General features: G+C 40.1%; 1 protein-coding gene across 1 annotated transcript in view; it reads left to right on the top strand.

The window, feature by feature from the left end:
* The window catches only part of LOC132823558 (glutamate receptor ionotropic, delta-2-like), a 536,033-nt gene that overhangs the window by 373,194 nt on the left and 138,832 nt on the right, over positions 1-24,007 (top strand). The window contains exon 10 of the mRNA XM_060837503.1: positions 9,999-10,196. Within this exon, the coding sequence (XP_060693486.1) occupies positions 9,999-10,196 (198 nt within the window). The remainder of the gene's footprint in view (positions 1-9,998; positions 10,197-24,007) is intronic.

The raw sequence follows: 24,007 nt of genomic DNA, 5'->3' as shown, positions 1-24,007 counted from the left end.
CTCTACTGTATTACTGTATTCTAAATGAGTCGAAAATGTGCCGTGATTATGTGGCCAGGCTGGTGCTTGTTTGATGCCAACCTTTGTAGGCAGATAATACAGCTGTTCATTGCCTACAAGCATGCCATTAGATGCCAGGGTTTGTTGGCAAGATTGCAGTCACAGAGAGCAAGCAGTGAGCTGTAGCTGCCAGGAATCTATTCTGATTTCAATGTCATCAAGCTGTAGAGTCATACAGTGCAGAAACAGACCCTTCAACCCATTAAATATATACTGACCCACAAACACTATACTACATTCATTCCATTTCCTTCCATAGTCTACAGTAGCATTTTAAGTGCCAATCCAGATGCTTCTTAAATATTATGAAAGTATCTGCCTTTGCCACCCTCTCAGGCAGCACATTCCATATTTTTACCACCCTCTGGGTGAAAACAAAATTCTTCTGACTCCATCTAAACCACTTATTCTTCACACTAAACTTATGCCCTCTGACCTTAGACACATCTGACATGGGGAATAGACTCTCACTACCTGCTATGTGTATGCTTCTCATAATTTTGTATACTCAAGCAGACCACAAACCCCACCCAGCTGCCCCAACCCCACCTCAACCTCCTCTGTTCCATAAAAAAGAGCAACCTATTCAGTCTCTCCTCATACCTCATTCCAGGAAACACTCTGGTGAATATCCTCTGCATGTTTTCCAATGCAATCATGCCTTTCTGATAGAATGACAATCACAAGTGTGTACAGTATCGGTGGCCTAACCAATGATTATAAAGTTGTAACAAGACGTCCTTGCTCTTATATTCAACACCCCAGCTAATGAAGGCAAGCATTGCATATGCCTTTTTCACATGTGACACCTTCAGGGATCTGGCAGGAATTTGTGCTGTTTACGTTTCCTCTGGCATATGGGAGAATAGCAAATGACATGTAAAGGAGGTGACAATAGGTAACAGTGCAGTAACGTAATGCAATATAAGTACGTGCAAGCAAGCCTCTTACCAGTCCGAGTGTATTATGTCTCACATACAAAATGTGGGTAGAAAATCACTCTTTCTGTCTTAAAATTAAAATCTCATTTTCCCAATCTTGCCATATTTTCCCAATTGACTCACCACTGTTTCTATCATGTGGGGCTGAGATTTTGTCATTTATCTCTCGTTCATTTCAGGAGTGGAACTTAGTGATCATTCTGAATCTCTAAGATTACAGATACCATAGTTGTAGGAGCTGGCTGCTACATGCAGTTACAGGCAGGTGGGGCCTCACAGGTACAAAAGCAGTAGGATTTGCCCCTATTGCTGGATTCATAAACCCATAAAACTTTATTGATTGCACTCATATGTTTATCAAAGCACTCAGTTATTGGTCAGTCTGAATTCTCAATAAGTTGGTATACAATTATAATAAGAACTTTACTTCTTGTTTGTGCATAGTTTCATGTCAGCTAACACAATACCTTCAGCCTAGTAGTTCAGAGGTGGCATTGTTTTCATGTCACTACTGTAAATTTATGAAATTTTTCTTGGGATCAAGAGCACTTGAAAACCTTTCTACTCAACACTTTACATGACTTCCAGATGGAAATACAGAGTTACGATACTTGAAGCCATCTACTCATGAGAACAATCATCGAACAGGTCAAAGGCACTGCTGAAGATGGAATTCCAGTGTCTGAAACAATCATAGAGCCATTGAGTCATAAAACATGGAATCAGACCCTTCAGTCCAACTCATCCATGCCAACCAACATTTCCAAACTAAACTAGCCCACTTGCCTGCTTTTGGTCCATATTCCTCCAAACTTTTCCTATTCATGTACATGAACAAATATATTTAAAATGTTGTAATTGTACCTGCATGTACCATTTCCTCCGGCAGTTCGTTCCACATACAAACCACCATTTCTGTGAAAAAGTTGCCCCTCAGGTCCCTTTTAAATTGTTCTCCTCTCTCCTTAAAAATATGCCCCCCCTAGTTTTGAACTCCCCCACCCTAGGAAAAGAACCTTTTCTATTCACCTTATCTATGCCCCTCATGATTTTATAAATCTTTATCCGATCACCCCTCAACCTCTTATGCTCCAGTTAAACAAGTCCCACCCTATTCAGCTTCTCCTTATTTCTCAAAGCCTCCAGTCCCAGCAATATCCTGGTAAATATTTTTCTGAATCATCTCCAGTTTAATAATATCCTTCCTCTAGGACGGCAACCAGAACTGTGCACAGTACTCCAAAAGTGGCCTCACCAATGCCCCGCACAACTTCAACATGACGTCACAACTCCTGTACTTAGTGGCCTGAGAAGTGAAGGCAAGCAAGCTAAATACCTTCTTAACCACCCTGTCTACATGTGACACAACTTTCAAAGAACTATGTACAGTCACGTGGTGCCTGTAATACATTCCTGCAAGGCTCTTATCCATTGAGGTGGCTTGCTGCATTCTCCATCATGTGGCCCTATGCGGAGTTCGAACCTTCAAGCGGGTGAAATGCTAAATTAATACAATTTATGAAAGGATGAACGAGATGAAGAGGAGGATGCAGAGCAAAACCGTGTCTAAGCTAGTCAGGGAGATGGACAGGGACAGTTCATAAGTCAATCCTCTGATCAGGATGACATGAATGTCATGTAAACCTTGAGTATTTCATCTGTTCACTAATCATTGTGTAAATTTGCATGCATCAGAACTCACTTTGAACAACCTGTGAGAGTGTTAGCACTAAGCAACACAAGCTTGAATAGATTACTCTTATTGCTAGCATATAATATTATCACCAGCAGTCTCACTAATCATCACTTCTTCCTCATTTTCCAAGTTTCATATTAAATTCTGGAAGCTCACATATCTTGGGTCGTAGGCCAACATCTTCAATGTTATTAATACAAGACCATGTGCACATTCACAAATTAGGTTAACCAATTGCTCAATAGGGTCTCTGCCTAATGTAATGGACTCCATACATGTTCTTTGTGGCATTAGACGAATTGGAGGTGACAGCCTGCTCACATGTCTCTGATATACAGAATATGTTAAGATACATCTAATGGTTATCCTCACCATAGATGTACCAGTGATGTAAATTCACTGGGCAAGTCCTGCCACCACTCAACTGAATAACATCAGTCAGGTCAACTGGCTGATTGGTAATATTTTAATCAATGTTCCAATGTGCTTAATAGTAGTATCTCAACAGAATCTGTTTTACAAAGGTTATTGTGATTGAGGCTTTTCTACCTAATTCACAAAATAGTTGTTATTAATGCTTTCAACATTTATACTATAGGAAGTTATGCACTGCAATCTGATATAACTGCAATCCAGTAAGTATCGTTGCACAAAATATTTGTACTGCTATGCATTAGGGAACCAAACATGCATCAATTTTAAAAGTGGGAAGGATGTGATACGGACCATATTCAGTTCTTCAAATGAACCCTACTCTTGGAAAATGTTAATCTCGCTTGATGAATTTCAGGAGCAGAATTCTTTTTGAACATTTTGTTTAGACTTGATCAGTTAGTGTCAGTTTCATCAAGTTAAAAATGACCCCACCAAGTTTATTTAGCACTTCATATTTATTGACATTTGGAATGTTTAAGTTGATTTTGCAGTCAAATCAATAATGGTTTGACAGGAGGGTATCTCTGAGCTGTGAGAAATGTCCGAGGTAACAATAATTGTGAAAGTGGGCCATAACTAAAAAGGGAATAAAATATTGAGCTTAATAAAAGCAAAGTAAAATCTGAGCTACAGTTGTGGGTGAAAATTTATGTCAAAAATGTCTTTTTTGCTTCCTTGAATATCTAAAAATTAGAAAATTGGGATTATGATAAAGGACAGTTTAGGCTGTTTTTAAAAAGTAGATAAAAAGTAAAGGGGAAGAGTCAAATTTAAGAGTGCAGCAAATAAGATTTTAAAAAACCATGTTGCTTCAGGAAGAAAGAATAAGTGAAATTGCTTAAGCACAAACCGAGTACCATTGCAGATGTTTATGGTGAAGTAAATAATGCAAATGTATTCTGTATGTTTCCTTTCACAAAGGAGGATTATGAACAAATTGTCATTGTAGTAAAAAGCAAGAAAATTATTCAGGCATGTATAGAACTTAATAAAAATTGTGTTCTGTAACCAATAGAACAATGAACTATCCATGAACAATGAACAATGAAGTGTTATAGATGTATTCTCTTATCATTATTGAAATTCAGGAGCAAAGTAATTTGCCTTCACAAATTATAAACCTAAGAGCTGAAGGTTTGCAAGGGTATACACTAATATTTAAGAAAGGAATAAAATGTGTAAAGTAGCCTGATATTAATTGGCAAGTAAATCCTAATGATAGTGACCCAAAATATCTAAGTACATTCCTTGTGATACTTTAAGTGGGCATTTCAAGAATATGTGCATTAAGAGATATGTCCTTGAGCACATAAGCTTGCTATTGATAAAGATAGATCCAAAAGATAAACTTTATTTGATTTTAAAAAATGTTTAATGAAGTTTCTCATGAGGTTAGTAAAGAAGTTTAAAGCTCATGGGATAGAGTCATGGAATAGAACTTAAACAGATAGCTTGGCTAGAGGTTAAGCACAGGCATGAAATGCTTCTCTTTGTTATAAACATTGCTCTCGGTATTCATGATGTGGAGGAGCTGGCGTTGAACTGGGGTGGACAAAGTTAAAAACCACACAATGCCAGGTTTATTTGGAAGGACAAGTTTTCATAGCATTGCACCTTCATCAGGTAGTTAGTGGGGTAGGATCATAGGACACAGAATATTGAGTAAAAAATCAAAGTATCCTACAACTGGTGGGATACATTGAACAAATTTAGATTGCTGTTAACACTTATAGAGTCATAGAGTCATAGAGATGAACAGCATGGAAACAGACCCTTCAGTTCAACCCGTCCATGCCGACCAGTATTCCAACCCAATCTCGTCCCACCTGCCAGCACCCAGCCCATATCCCTCCAAACCCTTCCTAATCATATACCCATCCAAATGCCTTTTAAATATTGCCATTGTACCAGCCTCCACCACTTCCTCTGGTAGCCCATTCCATACACATACCACCCTCTCCATGAAAAAGTTACCCCTTAGGTCCCTTTTATATCTTTCCCCTCTCAGCCTAAATCTATGCCCTCTAGTTCTGGACTCCCCCACCCCAGGGAAAAGACTTTGTTTATTTATCCTATCCATGCCCCTCATAGTTTTGTAAATCTCTATAAGTCACCCCTCAGCCTCCGACACTCCATGGAAAACAGCCCAAACCTGTTCAGCTTTTCCCCATAGCTCAAATCCTCCAACCCTGGCGACATTCTTGTAAATCTTTTCTGAACCCTTTCAAGTTTCACAACTTCTTTACAATAGGAAGGAGACCAGAATTGCATGCAATATTCCAACAGTGGCCTAACCAATGTCCAGTACAGCTGCAACATGACCTCCCAACCTCTGTACTCAATACTCTGACCAATAAAGGAAAGCATACCAAATGCCTTCTTCACTATCCTATCAACCTGCGACTCCACTTTCAAGGAGCTTTGAACCTGCACTCCAAGGTCTCTTTGTTCAGCAACACTCCCTTGGACCTTACCATTAAGTGTATAATCCTGCTAAGATTTGATTTCCCAAAATGCAACATCTCGCATTTATCTGAATTAATCTCCATCTGCCACTTCTCGGCCCATTGGCCCATCTGATCAAGATCCTGTTGTAATCTAAAGTAACCTTCAGCGCTGCCCACTACACCTCCAATTTTGGTGTCATCTGCAAATTTACTAACTGTACCTCTTATGCTCGCATCCAAGTAAATGACTAAAAGTAAAGGACCCAGCATCGATCCTTGTGGCACTCCACTGGTCACAGGTCTCCAGTCTGAAAAACAACCCTCCACCACCACCCTCTGTCTTCTACCTTTGAGCCAGTTCTGTATCCAAATGGCTTCTTTTCCCTGCATTCCATGAGATCTAACCTTGCTAACCAGTCTCCCATGGGGAACCTTATCGAATGCCTTACTGAAGTCCACATAGAACACATCTACCCCTCTGCCCTCATCATTTCTCTTTGTTACTTCTTCAAAAAACTCAATCAAGTTTGTGAGATGTGATTTCCCACACACAAAGCCATGTTGACTATCCCGAATCAGTCCTTGCCTTTCCAAATACATGTACATCCTGTTCCTCAGGATTCCCTCCAACAACTTGCCCATCACCGAGGTCAGGCTCACTGGTCTATAGTTCCCTGGCTTGTCCTTACCACCCTTCTTAAACAGTGGCCCACATTAGCCAACCTCCAGTCTTCCGGCACCTCACCTGTGACTATCAATGATACAAATATCTCAGCAAGATACCCAGCAATCACTTTCCTAGCTTCCCACAGAGTTCTGGGGTACATCTGGTCAGGTCCTGTGGACTTATCCACTTTTATGCATTTCAAGACATCCAGAACTTCCTCCTCTGCAATATGGATATTTTGCAAGGTGTCACCATATATTTCACTAATTTCTATATCTTCCATATCCTTTTCCACAATAAACACTGATGCAAAATACTCATTAATCATAGGTTGCAGGTTTTGATTTATTAATATGTAAATCCCAGAACTTCTTTGAATTCACATTCCTAAAATAACTTAAGGTTTTATAAAATAAAGTGCCACCTCAGCTCAGACAATACGTTAAAGGTGTGAGGTTAGAATCTGCCTGTATTCAAACCTTGAGTCAGATTGATTCTATTTGCAAAGTAGGGATTTATTAAATGTCACATGGACTGACTGCCTCCAGATTGTGTGGTTTTTGAACAAAATAGAATGTAACTGCAAATGCAAATTCACTCCGTAGACTTTTATATGTGTGTGTATGTATGAGGAAAAGAGAGAGTGTGTGTTTGTGTGTGTGTGTCTGTGAGAGAGAGGGAAAGAGAGGAAGAGAGCATGTGAGTGTGTATATGTGCACGAGTGTGATAGAGTATATGCCTGAGAGGGCATGTGCATGAGGGCGAGTGTGTGCAAGTGTGTGTGTGTTTGTGTGTATATATGTATACTGTAGTGGGGTCAACTGTAGTGTGCACAAACTTAAATCCCGGTTGAGGCTATCCTCATGGATACTGAACTTGGCCATCAGCCTCTATTCGGCCAGTCTGCATTTTTGCATATCCTGAAGTCCACCTTGGAGGTTGGTCACTCGAGGCCTAATGTTCTTGACTGCTGAAGTGTTCTCTGGCTGTGGGGTCATCCCTGTCTGGTAATTGTTGTGCAGTATCCATTCATCCACTGTCGTAGCATTTGCTTGGCCTCACCAATGTACCATGTCTCGGGGCATCCTTGCCTGCAGTGTGTGCAATAGGCAACGTTGGCTGAGTCACATGTGTACCTACCGCATACTGGGTGTGTGATGACTCCAGGTGTTATGGTAGTATCCATGTTGACACTGACATTTCTTGCACTGGTTGCCATGACAGGGTTGGACGGTGTTGTGGTTGATGTTGTCCTGAAGGCTGGGCAGTTTGCTGCGAACAATGGTCTGTTTAAGATTTATGCAATAATGCAGAGTTGCCGAGCACAGGCTGATAGCCTAGTTCAATATCCATGAGGATGCCCTTAAACAGGATCTTTGATTCATGTCACACTACAGGTGACCCCACTACACTGTACACACATGCGCACACACAATAACACACGCTCTCATGCACACCCTCTCTCATACACACGTTCTTTCTCTCTCACAAATGCGCACACACGCAACAATTATTTCATTATCATGCAGACTATAAATGATTATATCCATTGCCATATACTAATTCGCACGTGTGAGCCTTGATTTTTGAGAAATTAGACATTATGGTAAAATCAGGTATCCCGTGTTCTGTTTATGCTATTCAGTGGGCATCAAAAAAAGAGTCCATGCCAAGCAATGTCAGTTGTTCAGTTTTACATGTGTATCTGTGGGCAGTAAATTAGAAGAAATATAAAGAAAGACTAAACAGGTATTCATATGTCACCTAATATTTCTCCCAGATGGGTTCTCAAGTAGTTCACATACAACTTATTGCTCTAAACTACAGACAATTATTGTATCAGCGAATTCAGAAACCATTTTCCCCAGGGCACTGCCTCACAAACAGCAATAAAATGAACAAACAATCATTCTGCTCCTGATGGTTGTTGAGTGTTTACATTGGCTAGGGTGACATTGTAGTTATCTGCAAAATTTTCCATAAGGTCTTTAACCTTAACTGAGAACCAATAGGCAAACTTTAGTTTCATGATTAAATTGAAAGATAAACTTTTGAAAGTGCATCTAGCACTGAAGTATTGCCTAAAAATATATGTCCAGTTGTTAAAGTGTTTCTTAAAGACTCCAATACTGACCCAGAGACCACCATTTGAATGTGTCTTAGAGGTTGCCTCTGAAAGATAGCAGAGAAATTTCATTTGAGGACAATGATGACTTCAAAGACCATTGACAAAGCTCTTCTGTAGTGGATGTTTTCTCAATGTGTTTAATGAGCAAGTGCTATTTTCCGCTGACTTTAATTTCATTTATTTCATAGTCTGATTAGTGTGGTAAAATATTGGTCCTCCTAATCCTGTGGGATATGTGATTAGAATTGTCAGAATTATTTTTAAAAATCACTCCAAAAGGGAACTAAAATGTCTGCAAATGCCAATTCTTTTTATCAGCCATTATCAGGGATGCAACTTATATCAATTGGTTTAATCTGAATTTTTTTTCTTTTTAGGTAATTAACCAGTATCAATTTTGCAGCAACAATGCTGAAAGCCAATCACTTTTTAATGAAACCTATACTCAACTACAAAATGTAATTCCTGAAACAACGAGATACAGAATCAGTATTCAAAAATGCATTTAACTAATTCTTAATTATTTGAAAATTCTCAATAATTTACCTTTTGTATTAATAATGGTAAAGGGAGATAAATAGAAAACTTTGATTATAGTTGCAACATCTACTTAAACTCACATCAAGGACATACACAATCATCACTATTTGACCAGTCCAATGATGAGAAGTTTTTTTTAAAAATGTATTTTCTTTTTTATTAATTAACTATTGTTTCCTCTCCTAAAGCATATAGACTTCCTATTGGGGTGCAGTTCCAAAGATCCATAGTTGCCCTCCAGTATGTTGCTCAAGTAGACATAGATTATTTGTGAACTATGGTAATGTTAGAACCCTATTTACCCAATGAGGCATCACAGTAAAACACTACCCGGTTCTCACTGACTCATATATGTTCTTCCAAGGGAAACTAGCAAGAGCAAAACGTTTTACTGTTTTTTTTGTTCTTCTGAGTTCCAGGTCAGTAAGTGCAACACCCTTTAGATCAGCTCACATAGTACAAATTAGATTTGATCAACTCATATGCAGGTTCAGCAAAACATTTAAAAAACTTGACAAGCCACCACTGTTAAAGTGTGCAAATTATGCTATGTATAGTATTGAGAGTCAACTTTTAAATTTTCTTCATTACTCAATGTAGAGATGTTAACTTTTTTGTCTTTTTGCAAATTGTTTAAAAAATGAAAGAATTACCATAATGCAAAAGGAATTTATATATATATATTTTAAATCTATAATTGAAATGAATTCGAAAATATATCATTACTCTTTTGCAGATCTGCAATCTGGCCATTAGACCAAACAAGATAAACATTGAATGAATTAAATGTACTAATTCAGTGTTCAAATGTAATATGATTTAATCTTGGATTTTTAAGAAATGTCTTCTCGAATAAAACTATGAAATCTTATAATGTATATTTTCTACAATCGGGTTAGGATTATTTTATATATGTACATTAGAAAAGCAAAATCTTATGCCTAAAACATTCCTGATAATTTTATAATTCTATAATTTTGTGATAGATTTCACTAGAAAGCTAGTAATTAACCTTTCTCCAGAAAATTGGGCTATGTCTTCAGAGGTTCAGCTATGTTTTAATGTTTTCTCTGAATCTTTCCAGGTTCCTCCATTTGTTATGATGTCAGAGAACATATTTGGCCAACCTAAAGAGTTCTGTGGATTTTCCATAGATGTTCTGAATGCTTTGTCAGAACACCTTGGCTTCAAGTATCAAATTTACCAAGTTCCTGATAATCAACATGGTAGATTACAAAATAACGGAAAATGGAATGGAATGATAGGAGAACTTATTAACAAGGTAAGTAGTTCATTGCTGAAGATTATTAATGGTCTGAATGCTGCAGTACTAATGTGGTGAAACTGTCAAATGCACCTTCATTACTTCTCAGAAACTGACAGCAACTTATGGAGTTTGTTAGAGAGCAGTTATATTAAAGTTTCTGTCAATTATTCTATGCCCTGTGTAAAATACAATATTGAAGACACCACCAATTACATACAATTTGAAGTCTTTGTACCAATGACAATCTTAGACTCATCATAAGAAAAGCTTTTGGAAAATGTACATCTTGTTAAATGAGATATAACTAAAATATACTCATTTATTAACGACTGCTGAGATTTCTCTAGCTCTGACATGCTGATTCAATATTATACAATTTTGTATTTATCTATTTAATTATCAAGGATCTGCTGATATCCAGATGCTTCTCAGAGATGAGCAATGCCTCACAAACTTACCTTTTGGTTCTCCCTGGGATGGAGGAAGAGGCTGCTTAACTCTGACATGATTGACACTTAACCAGGTCCTCCAGCTAAAATGAATTGATCAGTCATGCAATGATTGAAAATGCATATATACTTACAGAGATTAAAGTATGTTTACAATGTTGTGTTACCTGTGCTGTCAATGTGCCCTCAGTTCATTTTATTTCACCCTAGTACTCCCTCCCTGTCTACGTTAAGTTCTGTGGATCTGCAGCTGGGTGGAGGGGTCCAGTTCTGCTGTGAACCCTGTTTGCCTGGGAACTTTAGGGTGAGATCCAGGTGAAATTTATAGCGAGAGGTCCGAGACTTTCTGAGAGTCTCCTGCAGGTTCATCTTCCTCGGCTGCAATTTCTGTACGGTCAGGGATCATAGATAGTGTGGAGGTTGAGGGACGAAGCATCTCTGGAGTGTTGGGAGGAAACTTCTTTGAGGTGTTATGTGTGGTTCCTATTAAATCTGGGTGACTGCTAATGCCAGTGTGTCTCCTTGAGAGGAAGAGGCAGCTGGAGTGAAATTGAAATCCCTCTTCTACCCTCTTGCCTTGTCAATGATGCTGACCATCAATGGATGCATGTGTGTCTGGCAGCCACTGTGCACTCTGCTGGAGCTGGCTTTCCATTGCAGCCACCGACCTGCCCGTTGAGGCAGTCAGAGACATGAATCTTGAAGTCAGCACAGTACTGATAATGTTGGTGAACTCCACCAATCTTCAGTAGAGTTTACTGAGTGTCTTTAGTAAACCTTCCTGCTATTCCTGTGTTTGTCGGTGAATTGTAATTTATTCATTAATGGCAGACACAATGGGGTTATCTTTTGCACGCGCTTGATCAGGTAGGTGATCTTTGGCAATCATCTGGATGCATTTTTGGGGCATTTTTTCTTTAGTCAACTGTGGGGGTGCCAGTAGTGTGCTGTCCAGATTGTGCTCCTGAAACTGATTTAAATAAACAACCCCATCAAAGTGAAATCTCTGAGCTAGTGGAACATGCAGGAAGAAGCCTTGTCATGCTTCTTTCTTAAAAGTAAAGACGTAGCCGATGCCCTGAAAAACTGAATTCTTCCAGATAATTGCTTCATGGGTGCTGCTGTGCCTACCTAAAAGAAAAGTGGCCATTAGTTGTGCAATAGCAGGAGAAGCATGAGTATCTTAAGAATAAGTTAACAGAGATGGTAATGGGAGAGCTGTTCAGCACAACACAATGAGGTATATTTGCTTGTCTTAAAACAAAGGTGTTGATGCCCTCCTTGAGTGATCTGGTGCTCCCCAACCCACATTGAGGATCTTTTGCTCATTTGGCCAAATATCAACCACATGATCGCCAATCTTTGATGTCTCTGCCCAATTATCAGACATTTCATCCTGCATGCGTCTGAAAGAAGGCATTGAGTGAGATGAAAATGGTTGGGAGAACCATGAGTGATGGTGCAGGAGCATCAGAGGTGGTGAGGCAAAAAGATGTATTCATATGTGCCGTCCCCCCCACCCAACATTCCTGATGAAGGGCTTATCCCTGAAACGTCGACTCTCTTGCTCCTCAGATGCTGTCTGATGTGCTGTGCTTTTCCGGCACCACATGTTTTGATTCTGATCTTCAGCATCTGCAGTCCCCACTTTGGGTGAGAGGCTTTGAGTGGAAACGCTGTATGGAATCATGAGGATTGTGGGCTATTACCCTTGGCATTGTTCCTGTGCAGTGGCAGAGAATATGGTGGCACTTACCTTTGCAGAAAACAAAAGATTATTAACCTTCCTCTGAAACTGCTGGATATTTCTGCTGTTGTGTGAAAAGCACTGATGTAGGCCTCCATCTGTGACCAGGCTGGCTGGATTAATATCTTTGCTTGTCCACACCATTGCAACACCCACTTGCACCTCCAGGTCCTTTTGATTGAAATGGGGTGCCATTTTCCATTTCTGGCGCATGCCCTTTCCAAAAAAATATTAGAGCAGCAGAGTATGAAGATCCATTTCTGGCTTGCAGCTTTTGAAGTGATGCATTGCTGCAGCATGCAATTCCACCCCTGTAGCTGCACGATTGCACAAGATGAACGTTGGACCTAGATATCTACCTAATGAGGTAAGCAGTGGAGATTGCATGAGAAAAGTGACTGAAAGCCATAACATGAAACGATTCATAAAACCAACCCCCTCCCCCAACTCCAAAAGAAACAGCCTCAGAGTGGGAATGTCTAGCCCATTGTTGCTGAATTTAAGCACCAAATGTTATATCAGTGCAGTTTTCTGATATTTATGAGACTGGAACAAAATAGTATCTTAAAACTCAGCACCTGATGTTTAATAAGACTTCAGTACACGATCATCATTCAGTATTAGACCCTGTCTTTTGCACACAGTTAACCAAAATAAAATCATTGCCACACTGAGAAAAGCTTTACTATTGCAATGAGGAATCTCGCTATTTTTAGTGTATAGGAAATAACATTATGTCATTGAAATTTATGGTAACCATACAATCAAATAAATTGGGTTGATCAGTTTTTTTTTTCACATATTGTGAAAGGTAAATGCTATTTCTTCAACTTGGCTATAGCCAGCATATGCAGGAAATAAATCTTTCTTTCGCAGCCATAACATTTTCAGGGGTTCCAAGATGCAGATGTAATATAATTTTTCAAAATCAAACTTTATGGGTTTAAAATCAACTTATACATCAGGAAAAATCACTTGTGAAAGAAAAATAAACTTTTGGCTGAGCTGAGAGAAACCATTGAGACTTATCTTCTGCAACTACCCACTTGCACAGTAATTGTGTAAACTATTCATTTGCAATGGGATATAAGACAAAACATTGACCTTTTAACTCCTCAAGCCTGTTCTGCCGTTCAATTAGATCATAGCTAAGTTATAATTCTGTATCCCCTCCTTTGTCCCATTTCTCTTATTATCTTCAGTTAACAAAATTCTGTCGTTCTTAGATTGAAATTCAACAAATAGCCTGACATTAATGTAACTTTGTAGAAGTGCATTCTAAACATTTGTCGTTTCTTTATGTAAAGAATGGTGAAAATATGTAATTTACCACACAGGGAATGTTTGAAGCGATTAGTACAGATAAATTTAAGAGGAGGCATGTAGAATGTGTCCAAAAATCACTTTTGAAGGGGTGGATCCTATTTGTAAAGTCACATCATGTCTCTGGTGAGCTGAACAGTTACCCTCTATTCACCTTACCACTTCCTCTTCATTATTCTGAGAGACTGTCAAATCCTTCCACTAGATTATTTAGATTCTCTGCCTCCTGCCAATCAATTAATTTTCTAACTGGTTTAATAGTTTACTTTTAATTCCATGATCTTTAACTGTAGTTGACAGATTAGATTCCCTACAGTGTGGAAACAGGCCCTTTGGCGCAACAAGTCCATACTGACCCACTGAAGGGTGACCCATCTAGACCCATTCCCCTCTGACAAATGCGCCTAACAGTATGGACAATTTAGCATAGCCAAGTCAGGTAACCTACACATCTTTGGATTGTGGGAGGAAACCAAAACACCCAGAGGAAACCCACGCGGACATGGAAAGATTGTGCAAACTCCACACAGACAGTCACCTGAGACTGGAATCAAACCTGGGTCCCTGGCACTGTGAAACAGCAGTGCTAACCACTGAGCCACTGTACCGCCCGTATTCATGGGAGGGTCTTTATCAAATGCCTTCTGAAAATGCAAACAAATACAATCCATTTACATCTCCTTGTCAACTACTCTTATTACCTCCTCAAACAGTTCAATCAGGTTCTCCATGACAAATCCTTTCTCAAATTCAAGTTGGCTCTCCCTGATTATTTAAAAATTGAAGACGTTCAGTCAGTCTATCCTGAATTAGAGACGAATATATTCTGGACACCAGATGTTAGACTAACTGGTTTCTCCATACATTTCTTAAACGCTGGAATGATGTGCACAAATTTCCAATACAAAATGTTACTGAATCACATGAACATTGAAATTTGGAGTTAGGATCTCTGAAGTGTTCTCAACCAGTCCATTTAGTTCCTGGATTAAAACTATCTGGTCCTCGTGAATTTTATTATTCTTTAGTATCACTAAAGTTGTGAAGTTGCCTTTCCTTAAGTCAACAACTTATGTTAATTATAGAAGGTCCATATCTTGATTCATTGTTAATATCTTTGGGATATCCAGCATGCTGCCCTCTTCCTATTCTGTAACTATTGACACAAAGGAATTGTTCATCATTCTGCAATTTCTTTATTTTCATTTATGATATTATTGTAATCAACCAAACTCTTTAAAATTTGTCATGCTTGAGTCTGTCCTGATGAATGAAAGGTGAGAAGCTTTAATAGCATTTCTTTTTCTTAGGCACAGTCTCATCAGTGTAAATCATGATTCTTTGAATTATTTGTCCCCAGTTTGACTTTTCTCTGGTCATGCTTCAGTCATTTTCTAATCTATCTAGTGCTCCGTAATGCAGGATTGAATCCAGCTCCTTTATTTTATTATATTCATTGTGGGCATGTTGCTAGGCAAAATTAATTCATTTTTAATAAGATGTCCTGTCACTTTATGTTTATTAATGTTGATTGTTATTCCTGACAAATGTATTTTCATGCATTTTTTTGAAACCCTTACTTTTTTTCACTTCATTGTTCTTTGTTTCTCATCTAGTTATCCAAACACATGTTTTTTTAATTCATTTCATAGAATAGAATGCCTACAGTGTGGAAGCAAGCAATTTGGCCCATCGAGTCCACATCGACCCTCCAAAGATCATTCCAAACAGACCTAGCCCCTACCCTCTCCTAAGCCTGCACTTCCCGTAGCTAACCTATCTAGCACATTTCTGGACAGTACAGAAAATTTAGCATGGCCAATCTACCTAACCTGCACATGCAGGGAACCCAGAGCACCCAGCAGAAACCCACGCAGACACGGTGAGAATATGCAAACTCCACAGTGTTAGTCGCATGAGGGTGGAATTGAACCCAGGTCCCTTGTGGTGTGAGGCTGCAGTGCTAACCACTGAACAACTGTGCTGCCCTACATTTTTGCATACTTTCTCTTTTATTTTTACGTTTTATTTAACCTATCTCTTCAGCAGGCAGAGCTTTTGCCTCTTATGGATATAAAATTGTTCTGTAACGCTTTCACCTATTTTGAACATCTTCTACTAATCTTCAGATGATTTATCCATTAGTGAATTTATCCAGTTTACTGTAGATGTTTTCTATGTCATCATATTAAAGGCAGCCTTTCTAGAATCAAGAATCTTGGATGATGTTTTGCTTTTCTCCCTTCACAATATGATTGCTATAGATAAATGTACATGCACCATTAGGCCAGTAACTTAATCCAGCACAGCTCTCGCCCCCAAACCCCAAAAAAGATTGTTGGCTCAAAGATTTTTTTTTGCAGAAAACTACTTTGAACGCAGTCAAGAAATCCACTTTCATCCTGTCATTTATGGTAGAATCATATGCATATGAACATACAAACAAGGACGAAAAGTAGGCCACTTGACCCTTTGAGCCTGCATCACCTTCAATAAGATCATGACTGATCTCATTTTAACCTCAACTCTACATTCCTGCGTGTTCCTATTAATCCTCAGTCATGAATGGTGGTGGACTGTTATACAACTCCGTAGAGGATAACGCTCCACAAATATCCCATACTCAATGATGGAAGAGACTAATACATCAATGCAAAAGATAATGCTGAAACATTTGCAGCAATCTTCAACCAAGTGGATGATCCCTCTCAGCCTCCTGCAATAGTCCCCAGGATCACAGACACCAGTCTTCAATCAATTTGATTCACTCTACATGAAATCAAGACATGGTTGTAGGCACTGGGTATTGCAAAGGCTATGGGCCCTGACAACATTCCAGCAATATTACTGAAGATTTGTACTCCAGAATGGTGGCTCAGTGGTTAGCACTGCTGCCTCACAGCACCAGCGTCCCAGGTTCGATTCCAGCCTTGGGTAACTGCCTGTATGGAGTTTGCACATTCTCCCCATGTCTGCGTGGGTTTCCTCCAGGTGCTCTGGTTTCCTCCCACAGTCCAAAGAATTGCAGGTCAGGTGTATTGGCCATGCTAAATTGCCCATAGTGTTAAATGCATTAGTCAGAGGGGAATGGGACTGGGTGGGCTACTCTGCAGAGGGTCATTGTGGACTTGTTGGGCCTAGGGTCCTGTTTACACACTGCAGGGAATCTAATCTAATCAATTTGCTGTTCCAGTACAGTTACAATACTGGCATTGACTCAGTGGTTTATCTTCACTGATTACAAGAAATTTCCCAGAATTAGAGATTCAAGTGTTGAGGGAAAAGGATGAATTGAAGGAAATTGTTTTTAGTAAGAAGGTTGTATTACAGAAATTAATGGGATTGAGTGTTGATAATTCCCCAAGAATTGATATTTGACATCCCATTCATTTGAAAGAGGCAACAATGGAAGGTATGAATGCATTGGTGATTGTCTCCCAAGCTTCTATCATCATGGGCAGCACGGTAGCTCAGTGGTCGGCACTGCTGCCTCACAGCACCAGGAACCTGGGCTTGATTCCACCCTTGGGTGACTACCCTTGGGTGTGGAGTTTGGTCATCTGCCGCATGTCTATGTGGGTTTCCTCCGGCTGCTCTGGATCCCTCCCACAGTCCAAAGATGTGCAGATCAGGTGGATTAGCAATACTAAATTACCTACAGTGTCCAGAGATGTCCAGGCGAGGTGGATTGCCATGCTAAATTGCCAATAGTGTCCAGGGATGTGCAGGTGAGGTAGATTAGCCATGGGAAATGCAGGGTTATAAGTATAGGGTAAGAATTGGATCTGAGTGGATTGCTCTTTGGAGAGCTAGTTTGGACTTGATGGACCAAATGGCCTGATTCCACACTACAGGGATTCTATGGTTCTATGAATGGAATCAGTTCCCTCAGATTGAAAGTAACAAGTGTCACCTCACTATTTCAAAGGGAGGGACAGAGACCGATTGGTCTTACATCAATTGTCAGGAAAATGTTCATCTTTATTATTAAGGATGTAATAAATTAATATTTCAACAATAATAAACTAATTAGACATTGTTATTAGCATGGATTCCTGAATAGAAATTATGTCTGGTGAACCTATGTGTGTTTTTTGAACGGGTTACAAACAGTATTTTTAAAGGCATGACCATAGTTTATATGGATTTTCAGTTCAGTTTGATAACAACTCCTATAGGAGGTTGACTAATAAAACTAAAGCATGTGAGATAGGAGATAGCATGTAGGTGCCATGAATTAAGGATTGGCTAACAGGACATTAAGCTGAGAACAGGATTAGGCAAAACACGTTTGTGTTGGCAGACTCTGACTTATTTAGTGCCAATACGAGCAGTATTTGGGCCCAACCTGTTCACAATATATATCAATGATTTGGATATTGGGACAAAATATAATCTGTCCAAGTTTAAGGAAAAACGTAGTTTGTTGGAATGTGTGCTGTGAAGAAAATGCAAAGTGATTGCAAGAAAAGTTGGACCTTGAGAGTGAGCAAGAACATGGCAGCTGAAATATATTGTTGGAAAAAAACTAAGACTCTCTACTTTGGTAAGGGAAGCAGATATACAAAATATTCATTATTAGTATAAGGTTAGAAGTGAATTTCTAAAAAGGGACCTGGATGTTCTCATCAATAAGTCACTGAAGGCTAATATGTAACTGAAGCAAACAAGTAGACATGCTAATAATACATTGCAACAGTGGTAAACCCTTGCTTCAATTGTATAGGAACTTGGATAAACTGCACCTGAGTACTATATGCAATTTTGATCCCCTTACTTTAGGAAAGATATTACTGTTTTAGGGGAAGGATGCTGAAGGTTCACAGACTGGAGGTGGAACTAATCTGTGATAAGAGATTAGGAAACTGGGCTTGTATTCTCTGGAGTTTCAAAGTATGAGAAGTGATCTAATTGAAACCTACAGAATATTTAAAGAGATACATAAGGGAAATCCAGGTTAGATGTTCCCTCAGGTTGTAGAATCCAGAACCAGGGGACACGTTTTCAAAATAATGTGAACTGAGATGAAAAATTGTTTTATACACATAAAGTAATGAATATTCGAAATTCTCTATCCCTGGGGTATAGGAAGCACAATCAATGAGTACATTTAATGTGGAGATTGACAGATTTGTAAATATCAATGTAAATGGACATGGGGATGATGTGGGGAAAAGATGATCAATGACGATCATGTTATTTGGCAGAGCAAGCTCAATGAGCTGAATGGAATAGTCCTGTTCCTTTCTTCCTATGTTGAATGCAGGCTATGGTGTAAAGTTGCTGAGGCATTGACACTTCAATAACTTCATGAGAAAATAGGACAACTTGGACAACAGAATAAACTCCTAGAGCAGAATCAATAGAAGATTCCAGTGTGGTATCTAATCTATGTGACTACATGAAAGGTTTACCTCATGCTGCAACTGACCTCTGCAATTAAGGCAATCAAGATTCTCGTTCAGTTTTTCATTTTTAAGACTAGATCATCATTCATTAACTGAGCAGAGTTTTCTTCGTTCACTATTTGCCAAGGACCTTAGACAATTCTAAAACAATACAACTTTTTTTTCTCCATGAATACATCTCTGGTTGAGAAAACTAGTTGCTTAACTATAAGACTTTTGTAAATGTTCTTCAAGTATCTCATTTTGTATCATAAGGCTTACTTGCTCTCTTTACTAACAATTAGATTTTTAGTTCAGTTGTCTTACTAGGTGGCACGGTGGCTCAGTGGTGAGCACTGCTGCCTCATGCGCCAAGAACCCAGGTTTAATTCCCACCTCAGGTGACTGTCTTTGTGGAGTTTGCACATTTTCCTCATGTCTGTGTGGGTTTCCTCCAGATGCTCTGGTTTCTTCCCACAGTCCAAAGATGTGCAGGTTAGGTGAATTGACCATGCTAAATTGCCCATAGTGCTGGGTGCATAAGTCAGGGGTAAATGTTGGGAAAAGGGTCTGGGTGGATTACTGTCCAGAGGGTTGGTGTGGACTTGTTGGGCCAAATGGCCTGTTTCCACACTGTAGGAAATCTAATCTAATCACTGAGATAGTTAGTCTGGTCAAATTCTGTTCAGTTCTGAGCCATTCAAGATCATTCCTGAACTCATTTTCAAACTTGCTGAAGATAATCTGTGTCATCATGAACCTCAATTATCTGATATTGGAGGCTTTGCTGAAGAAACATCTCTAGTGCTTCCACGGCTTACTCAGTTTCTCTTGAAGCAGCCTACCGTCAACTACATAACTTTGAACTTAAGGAACTCTTTTCCTCTAAATAGCTTCTTGTCTGTTGTGGTTCTGTTTGCCGAGCTGGAAGTTTTTGCTGCAAACGTTTCGTTCCCTGGCTAGGGAACATCATCAGTGCTATTGGAGCCTCCTGTGAAGCGCTGCTTTGATGTTTCTTCCGGTATTTATAGTGGTTTGTTCTTGCCGCTTCCGGGTGTCAGTTTCAGCTGTAGTAGTTTGTATGTGGGGTCCAGGTCAATGTGTCTGTTGATGGATGTTCTTGCCGCTTCCGGGTGTTAGTTTCAGCTGTAGTGGTTTGTATATGGGGTCCAGGTCCATGTGTCTGTTAATGGAGTTTGTGGATGAATGCCATGCCTCTAGGAATTCCCTGGCTGTTCTCTGTCTGGCTTGTCCTATGATGGTAGTGTTTTCCCAGTCAAATTCATGTTCCTGGTTGTCTGAGTGTATGGCTACTAGGGATAGCTGGTCGTGTTGTTTTGTGGCTAGCTGATGTTCATGGATGCGGATTGTTAGCTGTCTTCCTGTTTGTCCTATATAGTGTTTTGTGCAGTCCTTGCATGGTATTTTGTAAACTACGTTAGTTTGGCTCGTGCTGGCTATTGGGTCCTTTGTTCTAGTGAGTTGTCTGAGTGTGGAAGTTGGCTTGTGTGCTGTTATGAGTCCTAAGGGTCGCAGTAGTCTGGCTGTCAGTTCTGAGACGCTCCTGACGTTATGGTAGTGTGGCTAGTCCTTTTGGTTGTGGCATGTCCTCGTTCCGTGGTCTATCTCTCAGGCATCTGGTGATAAAGTTGCGTGGGTATCCGTTTTTGGCGAATACCTTGTATAGGTGTTCCTCTTCCTCTTTTCGCAGTTCTGGTGTACTGCAGTGTGTTGTGGCTCTTTTGAATAGTGTCCTGATGCAGCTTCGTTTGTGTGTGTTGGGGTGGTTACTTTCATAGTTTAGGACTTGGTCTGTGTGTGTTGGTTTCCTGTGTACCCTTGTGGTGAATTCTCCGTTGGGTGTTCTCTCTACTAACACATCTAGGAATGGGAGTTGGCTATCCTTTTCCTCTTCTCTCGTGAATCGTATTCCTGTGAGTGTGGCGTTGATGATTCGGTGGGTTTTTTCTATTTCTGTGTTTTTGATGATTACAAAGGTGTCATCGACGTATCTGATCCAGAGTTTGGGTTGGATTTGTGGTAGGGCTGTATGTTCTAACCTTTGCATAACTGCCTCTGCTATGAGTCCCGAGATTGATGATCCCATGGGTGTTCCGTTGATTTGTTCGTATATCTGATTGTTGAATGTAAAGTGTGTGGTGAGGCACAGGTCTAGTAGTTTAAGTATGCCGTCCTTGTTGATAGGTTCGGCCTCCTGTGTTCTGTTATGTATGTCCAGTAGGTTGGCTATTGTTTCTCTGGCTAGGGTTTTGTTAATTGATGTGAACAGTGCCGTCACGTCGAATGATACCATGGTTTCTTCTTTGTCTATGTGTGTATTCCTGATGATGTCCAAGAATTCCTGTGTTGATTGTATGGAGTGTTTGGATCCGCTGACGTACATACACATAACCTCAACACCAAGGAGAGGGAAGCACTGAAAGCACTGAAAAATGACAAGAACATAATCATACTACCGGCAGATAAAGGCAGAATGACGGTCATCTTAGATAAATCAGACTACATCAATAAAGCACAACAACTACTCGCAGACACCAACACCTACCAAATGAAGGATTCCGACCCCACACCACAACTCACCAATAGAATAATCAACACACTAAGGAATCTACAAAAAAACGGACAGATAACCAAAGCGGACCAGCAAAGAATGAAACCTGAAAGCAACAACACCCCCAGATTCTACGGACTACCCAAAGTACACAAACCAGACATCCCACTCAGACCCATAGTATCACTACCAGGGACACCAGCATACAAACTGGCCAAAGAACTACAACAAAAACTGAAACACCTCGTCAGCGGATCCAAACACTCCATACAATCAACACAGGAATTCTTGGACATCATCAGGAATACACACATAGACAAAGAAGAAACCATGGTATCATTCGACGTGACGGCACTGTTCACATCAATTAACAAAACCCTAGCCAGAGAAACAATAGCCAACCTACTGGACGTACATAACAGAACACAGGAGGCCGAACCTATCAACAAGGACGGCATACTTAAACTACTAGACCTGTGCCTCACCACACACTTTACATTCAACAATCAGATATACGAACAAATCAACGGAACACCCATGGGATCACCAATCTCAGGACTCATAGCAGAGGCAGTTATGCAAAGGTTAGAACATACAGCCCTACCACAAATCCAACCCAAACTCTGGATCAGATACGTCGATGACACCTTTGTAATCATCAAAAACACAGAAATAGAAAAAACCCACCGAATCATCAACGCCACACTCACAGGAATACGATTCACGAGAGAAGAGGAAAAGGATAGCCAACTCCTATTCCTAGACGTGTTAGTAGAGAGAACACCCAACTGAGAATTCACCACAAGGGTACACAGGAAACCAACACACACAGACCAAGTCCTAAACTATGAAAGTAACCACCCCAACACACACAAACGAAGCTGCATCAGGACACTATTCAAAAGAGCCACAACACACTGCAGTACACCAGAACTGCGAAAAGAGGAAGAGGAACACCTATACAAGGTATTCGCCAAAAACGGATACCCACGCAACTTTATCACCAGATGCCTAAGAGATAGACCACGGAACGAGGACATGCCACAACCAAAAGGACTAGCCACACTACTATACGTCAGGAGCGTCTCAGAACTGACAGCCAGACTACTGCGACCCTTAGGACTCATAACAGCACACAAGCCAACTTCCACACTCAGACAACAACTCACTAGAACAAAGGACCCAAGCCAAACTAACGTAGTTTACAAAATACCATGCAAGGACTGCACAAAACACTATATAGGACAAACAGGAAGACAGCTAACAATCCGCATCCATGAACATCAGCTAGCCACAAAACAACACGACCAGCTATCCCTAGTAGCCATACACTCAGACAACCAGGAACATGAATTTGACTGGGAAAACACTACCATCATAGGACAAGCCAGACAGAGAACAGCCAGGGAATTCCTAGAGGCATGGCATTCATCCACAAACTCCATTAACAGACACATGGACCTGGACCCCATATACAAACCACTACAGCTAAAACTGACACCCGGAAGCGGCAAGAACATCCATCAACAGACACATCGACCTGGACCCCACATACAAACTACTACAGCTGAAACTGACACCCGGAAGCGGCAAGAACAAACCACTATAAATACCGGAAGAAACATCAAAGCAGCGCTTCACAGGAGGCTCCAATAGCACTGATGATGTTCCCTAGCCAGGGAACGAAACGTTTGCAGCAAAAACTTCCAGCTCGGCGAACAGAACCACAACAACGGACACCCGAGCTACAAATCTTCAACCAGACTTTAAGCTTCTTGTCTACACTAAATTTCACCTCTTCTTGGTTATCTTTTGCTGAGGATTCAAGTTGATTTTTCTCTAAGCATGTCAAGCACACGTGTATGCTCTTTGTGCAAGATTGTAAAAATTAGTTTCATACAGTGACTTCTGCCTGTGTAGATGTGGCACCATTCACCTTGATTGAAGCTTCAGTGATCTTGAATTAATTTGGAAACTATCAGTCATCTTCCCGCTTCCTAACTCCATCATTCTTGATGCCTCAGGTTCTGCAGCCACTTCACTGATTGTAGAAATTTTGAAACTTCACTTGCTTTTATTGTTGATTGAACACATACAAAGTTACTGTCTTGCTTCCCAGCAGTGGTCTGATAGTTTACAATGAGAGGAATTTATTCAACTAACTGTGACTGAGCTTTCTGCTGCTACATTTCCGTGGAGAATTCTGTGCAGTCAGTAGACAGGTTTATTTTCTCATATCTTTTTCATGTAAGGACAGATTATCCCCAACAGAGACAGGTGGCTTTCCAGGAACAGTGTCTGCTGAATTCAAAAAATAAGGGAAGGTCCGAAGTTTCAGATTTCAGTGA

This window comes from Hemiscyllium ocellatum, chromosome 16 (genome assembly GCF_020745735.1).
Source record: "Hemiscyllium ocellatum isolate sHemOce1 chromosome 16, sHemOce1.pat.X.cur, whole genome shotgun sequence".
In the NCBI taxonomy this organism is placed as follows: domain Eukaryota; kingdom Metazoa; phylum Chordata; class Chondrichthyes; order Orectolobiformes; family Hemiscylliidae; genus Hemiscyllium; species Hemiscyllium ocellatum.
Note: the sequence above shows the minus strand (reverse complement) of the source record. Positions and strands in the feature narration are given on the sequence as shown.